This window comes from Etheostoma spectabile, unplaced genomic scaffold (assembly GCF_008692095.1).
Source record: "Etheostoma spectabile isolate EspeVRDwgs_2016 unplaced genomic scaffold, UIUC_Espe_1.0 scaffold00009424, whole genome shotgun sequence".
Lineage (NCBI taxonomy): Eukaryota > Metazoa > Chordata > Actinopteri > Perciformes > Percidae > Etheostoma > Etheostoma spectabile.
In genome coordinates, this window is record NW_022603699.1 from 24,662 (window position 1) to 31,916 (window position 7,255).

Genomic DNA, 7,255 nt, shown 5'->3' on the forward strand with positions numbered 1-7,255 from the left:
AGTTATCAGCCGTAGCTTTAAGAACAGGTGAAGGACACACAGGTGCGTTCACTGTTATTATTAATCCTCCGATATTTACACACGACAGGACAGACCGCTTAGGATGAGTGTTCCTCTCCTTTGGTCCCTCAATTGTCTCCTTTGGTCCCCTCAATTGTCTCCTCTCCTTTGGTCCCCACTCTTGTCTCCTCTTTTTGTCCCCTCTATTGTTCCCTCTTCTTGTTTCCTTTCCTTGTCTCCTCTGTTGTTCCCTCTATTGTTCCCTGTTCTTGTTTCCTTTCCTTGTCTCCTCTGTTGTTCGCTCTCCTTGTCTCCTCTGTTGCCCACTCTCCTTGTCTCCTCTTTTTATCCCCTCTATTGTTCCCTCTTCTTACCTCCGCTCCTTGTCTCCACTCCTTTGTTACCCTATCCTTGTCTCTTCTCCTTGTCACCTCTCCTTATCTCTTCTCCTTGTTCCCTCTTCTTGTCTCCTCTCCCTGTCTCCTCTCTTGCCTCTCTTTGTCTCCTCTGTTGTTCCCTCTCCTTGTCTCCTCTCCTTTGTTACCCTCTCCTTGTCTCCTCTCCTTGTCCCCTCTCCTTGTCTCCTCTTTTATCCCCTCTCTTGTCCTCTCTGTTGTTCCCTCTCTTGTCCTCTCCTTGTCCCCTCTCTTGTCCTCTCTTTGTCCCCTCTCTTTGTCTCCTTTGTTGTTCCCTCTCTTTGTCTTCTCTCCTCGTCCCCTATGATGTTCCCTCCCGGTCTCTTTTCCTTTTCCCCGCTTTTTGTCTCCTCTCCTTGTCTCCTCTCATTGTTCCCTCTCCTTGTCTCTTCTCCTCGTCCCCTCTCATTGTTCCCTCTCCTTGTCCCTCTTTATCCCCTCTTGTCCTCTCTTGTCCCCTCTCCTTGTTGCCACTCCTTGTCCCCTCTCCTTGTCTCCTCTTTTTATCCCCTCTATTGTTCCCTCTTCTTACCTACGCTCCTTGTCTCCACTCCTTTGTTACCCTATCCTTGTCTCTCTCCTTGTCCCTCTCCTTATCTCTCTCCTTGTTCCCTCTTCTTGTCTCCTCTCCCTGTCTCCTCTCTGCCTCTCTTTGTCTCCTCTGTGTGTTCCCTCTCTTGTCTCCTCTCCTTTGTTACCCTCTCCTTGTCTCCTCTCCTTGTCCCCTCTCCTTGTCTCCTCTTTTATCCCCTCTCTTGTCCTCCTGTTTTGTTCCCTCTCTTGTCCTCTCCTTGTCCCCCGTTCTTGTCCTCTCTTTTTCCCCTCTCTTTGTCTCCTTTGTTGTTCCTCTCTTTGTCTCCTCTCCTGTTCCCTATGATGTTCCCTCCCGTCTCTTTTCCTTTCCCCGCTTTTTGTCTCCTCTCCTTGTCTCCTCTCATTGTTCCTCTCCTTGTCTCTCTCCTCTTCTCTCCTGTGTCCCTCTTTGTTCCCCTCTCTTGTTCCCTTCATTCTTCCTCTCCTGTCCCGTCTTTTATCCCCTCTCTTGTCCTCTCTTGTCCCCTCTCCTTGTTGCCACTCCTTGTCCCCTCTCCTTGTCTCCTCTTTTTATCCCCTCTATTGTTCCCTCTTCTTACCTCCGCTCCTTGTCTCCACTCCTTTGTTACCCTATCCTTGTCTCTTCTCCTTGTCACCTCTCCTTATCTCTTCTCCTTGTTCCCTCTTCTTGTCTCCTCTCCCTGTCTCCTCTCTTGCCTCTCTTTGTCTCCTCTGTTGTTCCCTCTCCTTGTCTCCTCTCCTTTGTTACCCTCTCCTTGTCTCCTCTCCTTGTCCCCTCTCCTTGTCTCCTCTTTTATCCCCTCTCTTGTCCTCTCTGTTGTTCCCTCTCTTGTCCTCTCCTTGTCCCCTCTCTTGTCCTCTCTTTGTCCCCTCTCTTTGTCTCCTTTGTTGTTCCCTCTCTTTGTCTCCTCTCCTCGTCCCCTATGATGTTCCCTCCCGGTCTCTTTTCCTTTTCCCCGCTTTTTGTCTCCTCTCCTTGTCTCCTCTCATTGTTCCCTCTCCTTGTCTCTTCTCCTCTTCCCCTCTCTTGTTCCCTCTCATTGTTCCCTCTCCTTGTCCCGTCTTTTATCCCCTCTCTTGTCCTCTCTTGTCCCCTCTCCTTGTTGCCACTCCTTGTCCCCTCTCCTTGTCTCCTCTTTTTATCCCCTCTATTGTTCCCTCTTCTTACCTCCGCTCCTTGTCTCCACTCCGTTGTTACCCTATCCTGTCTCTTCTCCTTGTCACCTCTCCCTTATCTTCTCTCCTTGTTCCCTCTTCTTGTCTCCTCTCCCTGTCTCCTCTCTGCCTCTCTTTGTCTCTCTCTGTTGTTCCCTCTCCTTGTCTCCTCTCCTTTGTTACCCTCTCCTTGTCTCCTCCTTGTCCCCTCTCCTTGTCCTCCTCTTTTACCCCTCTCTTGTCCTCTCTGTATGTTCCCTCTCTTGTCCTCTCCTTGTCCCCTCTCTTGCCTCTCTTTGTCCCCTCTCTTTGTCTCCTTTGTTGTTCCCTCTCTTTGTCTCCTCTCCTCGTCCCCTATGATGTTCCCTCCCGGTCTCTTTTCCTTTTCCCCGCTTTTTGTCTCCTCTCCTTGTCTCCTCTCATTGTTCCCTCTCCTTGTCTCTTCTCCTCTTCCCCTCTCTTGTTCCCTCTCATTGTTCCCTCTCCTTGTCCCGTCTTTTATCCCCTCTCTTGTCCTCTCTTCTCCCCTCTCCTTGTTGCCGCTCCTTGTCCCCTCTCCTTGTCTCCTCTCCTTGTCTCCTCTCCCCGTCCCCCCTGCCTCCCTCTAAATGTGACTCAGACTCTGTCCCGTGGTGTGCGACCCCCCGCCCCCCCGCCTCCTCCTTCGGTCTCTGCCCGACAGTTTCCTGAGCAGCGACTCCCTGAAGGTGCGGCACATCAGGAAGTAGATGACGGGGTCGAGACAGACGTTGAGCGCCGCCAGGAAGAGCGTCCCCTCCTTCAGCTGGAACAGCAGGAAGCGGGCGTCCCGGCCGAAGCCCGACGCCTGCATCTGGCTCAGCGTGTACGGCACGCGGCACACGTGGTACGGCACGAAGCAGACGAAGAACACCGCCAGGATGCTGAAGATGCTGCGGTTGGACCTGCGGCACGCGTCGCCGCCGCCGCTGCTGCTGTTGCCGCGGCGACGCACGCGGCGGTAGGACCGGTAGACGCGCCGGGCGATGGAGGCGTAGCAGTAGGCCAGGACCAGCAGGGTGACCCAGAACAGGCCCACGCTCAGGAAGGTGGACACGCGGTGCCACTGCACGCCCAGCGGCGTCTTCAGCTGCATGCAGTGCCGAGACGTCTCGGCGTCCGCCGGCCGGCTGGTCAGGACCACGTTGGGCAGGACGCAGAGGACCAGGAAGGTCCAGGTGAGGAACGCCAGCACCCGGGCGAAGACCACGCTCTGCAGGAGGTGCAGCAGGGATCCGCCGCCAAACCTGGAGAGGAACGGGACGAGAGACTTTAGAGCGTTGTGGACGCGAGGGTTAAAGAGAGATTCTTGGTGGAGGAAGTTGGTTTTTACACATTTAAGACTGAAGTATAACACGGTCTAAAGACAACCGTCTCGGGTCTAAAGACAACCGTCTCGGGTCTAAAGACAGCCGTCTCAGGTCTAAAGACAACTATCTGACATCTAAAGACGTTTAAAGACAACCGTCTCATTTCTGAAGACGTCTAAAGAAAACCGTCCAAAGACAACCATCTCACGTCTAAAGACAACCATCTCACGTCTAAAGACAACCGTCTCGGGTCTAAAGACAACCGTCTCAGGTCTAAAGACAACCGTCTCGGGTCTAAAGACAGCCGTCTAAGGTCTAAAGACAACTATCTTACATCTAAAGACGTTTAAAGACAACCGTCTCATTTCTGAAGACGTCTAAAGACAACCGTCTCATTTCTGAAGACGTCTAAAGAAAACCGTCCAAAGACAACCATCTCACGTCTAAAGACAACCATCTCACGTCTAAAGACAACCGTCTCAGGTCTAAAGACAACCGTCTCAGGTCTAAAGACAACCGTCTCTGGTCTAAAGACAACCGTCTCAGGTCTATAGACAACCGTCTCAGGTCTATAGACAACTATCTTACATCTAAAGACGTTTAAAGACAACCGTCTCATTTCTAAAGACGTCTAAAGAAAACCGTCCAAAGACAACCATCTCAGGTCTAAAGACAACCGTCAAATCCATCCATCCATCTATCCATCTATCCATCCATCCATCTATCTATCCATCTTTACTGTAAAAACCATTCACAGTAACTTTCTACCAATCATTGAACCTTATAATAAAACGCTAGTAGCATATGAAGAGTCCTCAGACCTGGACCTGCAGGAGGACGCGACGATGCCGTGGGCGACGGTTGCCGTGTGTCTCCCGATCTTGGCGTAGCGGTCCAGGCTGATCAGCCCCATGAACACGATGCCCACGTACATGGAGGAGTAGAAGAGCACGGCGGTGTAGCGGCACGTGACCACGTGGAGGCGCCAGCCGCCCAGGCCCAGCTGCGCCGCCAGGCGGAACGGGAAGGTGGAGAGCATCAGCAGGTCGGCCACCATCATGTTCTTCAGGTAGACCACCAGGCCCGAGTCGCTGGGGACCCTGAAGAAGATCCAGACCGCCACGCCGTTTAGGGACGCGCCCACCACGCAGATCAGCAAGTAGAGCGGCGGCAGCACCTGCGCGTGAAGGTGCTGCTCAGATCTGATTGGTTGGTGGAGAGGAGGCGGGTGGAGTTAAGCTGATCCATCTCTGGAAACACACACACACACCACACACAACACACGCACACACACACACACACACACAACACACCACACACACACACCACACACACACCACACACACACACACACACACCAACACACCACACACAAACACACCACCACACACACACACAATGAGTTTTCATTAGAAGTTAGAACTGGTAGTGTAGTGCATGCAGGGCTGTGTGTGTGCGTGTGTGGTGTGTGTGTGGTGTGTGTGTGTGCGTGTGTGTGTGTGTGTGTGTGTGTTGTGTGTGGTGTGTGTGTGTGTGTGTCTATGTGTCTGTGTGTGTGTGTGTGTGTGTGTGCGTGTGTCTTTTCTGTCTGTTGTTACGCCCCGGTCTAGGGTGCCTAGGACGCAACATAAATTAGAAGAATATCCATCTTCACCGTCCCCCAAGCAGCCACAAAACCTCATCTTTGGTCCCAATGTATTTATTGGACATAAATACATATATATAAATAAATACATGAAATATAACTGGTGATCAAACAGATACGTAACGTAACCAAAGCTTCAGGGTGACCTACGACAAAAACAACAAACAAAACAACCCCGTCTGGAAAGGAAGAAGTTAACCTAACGAACCATAATATGATCAAAAGAATAACAATTACTTGTTACCTGTTCAGGTAAATAACCTGAGTATAGGACATTAAAGAACAGAGTTACCTGTTAAGGTAAATAACCTGAGTATAAGACATTAAAGAACAGAGTTACCTGTTAAGGTAAATAACCTGAGTATAAGACATTAAAGAACAGAGTTACCTGTTAAGGTAAATAACCTGAGTATAAGACATTAAAGAACAGAGTTACCTGTTAAGGTAAATAACCTGAGTATAAGACATTAAAGAACAGAGTTACCTGTTAAGGTAAATAACCTGAGTATAGGACATTAAAGAACAGAGTTACCTGTTAAGGTAAATAACCTGAGTATAAGACATTAAAGAACAGAGTTACCTGCGGTTCTCACCTGTCTGTCAGAATCTCTGATGGGGAAAAACTATCTGACATCCTTCTGCACAGCAAGAGGAAGCAACACTGATGTGGTTGTAGCTGTGGTCTGTGTGTGTGTGAGACGCTGCTGTTCGTTTGCATGTCACACACACACACACACCAACACACACACGCACACACACACACAAACACCAACACACACACGCACACACACACACACACACACACCACACACACACACACACACACACACACACACACAAACAGTACAGCCAACATTTGTGTATAATAAATTGAGTGGTGAACTAGAACATTGAGGTAGCCTGTAATGTTACCTTTCACGTGGCGTGCGGTGTGTGTATGTTTGTGTGTGTTGTGTGTGTGTGTGGGTGTGTGTGGTGTGTGTGTGTCTGTGCCTGTGTGTGTGCGTGTCTACTGTGTGTGTGTGTTGTTGTGTTGTGTGTCTGTTTGTGGTGTGTCTGTCGTCTGTCTGTCTGGTGTGTCTGTTTGTCTGTCTGTCTGTCTGTCTTCTGTGTGTGTGTGTGTGTCTCTGTGTGTGTGTGTGTGTGTGTGGTGCGTGTGTCTGTCTGTCTGTGTGTGTGTGTCTGTCTGTGTCTGTGCATGGGTGTGTGTGTCTCTGTGTGTGTGTGTGTGTGTGTGTGTGTGAACTCCCTCCAACAGAAGCCTTTCATGTGAACACACACAGCACTCTGTTTACACGGCGGCACGTGCATAAATAAATAGCGTCTGAAGGTGTGTGTTTGTCCTGCAGTACACACACACATTCACACACACATACACACACATGGACGTACACACACATACACACACACTTCCCTCCACACACACTCTGAGTCTTCCTTCATCCACACTTAGAAAAACAGAGGCACTGGCTGCCTGTTGTGTTCCTGTCCGCCCGGAGTCCTTTATTTTTTATTTTTAACCCCGACCGGGTCTCGGACTTGTGACCTCTGCTGGGTCCACATGAAGGTTATTCATGGGGGGGGGGGCGGGGTTTGGGGGGGTGGCTGCAGCTTTGAACGTTTTCTCCAAAAGCCCCGAATCTTTAAAGGCTTTTAAAATAACTTTGACGTTGTGTCATTTCCCCTCAGTGTCTCCGACTGGACCGTCAAAAAAGTCTAGTCTGGGAATCCAGACCCGGATCTGAGGGATTTAGGGTCCGGCATTGAGTAATGAAAGTCGCCCATCTTGAGGGTCACTGCACGCAATTGGACAACACTACGACCAATCACAGCAACCCACAGGGGGGACGTGTCCAGACCCCCGTACGCTTAGCTAGCAGCGGAGCTAACTGTTAGATGAAAGGGCCCAATGCATTAAAAACACACTTTTACTGGGATTTGGGGACATTTTGTGTCTCTGGTGCGTCCACACGCATACACACTGAGTGAGATCCAGTTTCTGATGTCCTCTGATCCGGTTTCTGAATGTCCTCTGATCTGTTTTCGAACGTCGTCTTATCCGGTTTCTGAATGTCCTCTGATCCGGTTTCTGATGTCCTCTGATCCGGGTTTCTGAATGTCCTCTGATCCGGATTCTGAATGTTCTCTGACCTGGT

At 50.3% G+C, this 7,255-nt stretch overlaps 2 protein-coding genes across 2 annotated transcripts; both read right to left on the reverse strand.

Moving 5' to 3' along the window:
• Positions 1-1,434: 1,434 nt before the first annotated feature.
• LOC116679119 (RNA-binding protein 25) lies at positions 1,435-2,600 on the reverse strand. Its single transcript, XM_032508821.1, has 3 exons — positions 2,520-2,600; positions 1,932-2,106; positions 1,435-1,854 (listed from the first exon to the last, which is right to left on the reverse strand). Exons 1-3 carry the CDS (start codon positions 2,598-2,600, stop codon positions 1,613-1,615), a joined length of 498 nt encoding a protein of 165 aa, XP_032364712.1. The 3' UTR covers positions 1,435-1,612.
• A 56-nt stretch (positions 2,601-2,656) lies between these two features.
• LOC116679120 (P2Y purinoceptor 14-like) lies at positions 2,657-4,702 on the reverse strand. The gene is given in 3 exon segments (XM_032508822.1): positions 2,657-3,391; positions 4,276-4,633; positions 4,636-4,702. Coding segments are annotated over 3 exon segments (1,086 nt in total). The 3' UTR covers positions 2,657-2,730.
• Between the last annotated feature and the right edge of the window lie 2,553 nt (positions 4,703-7,255).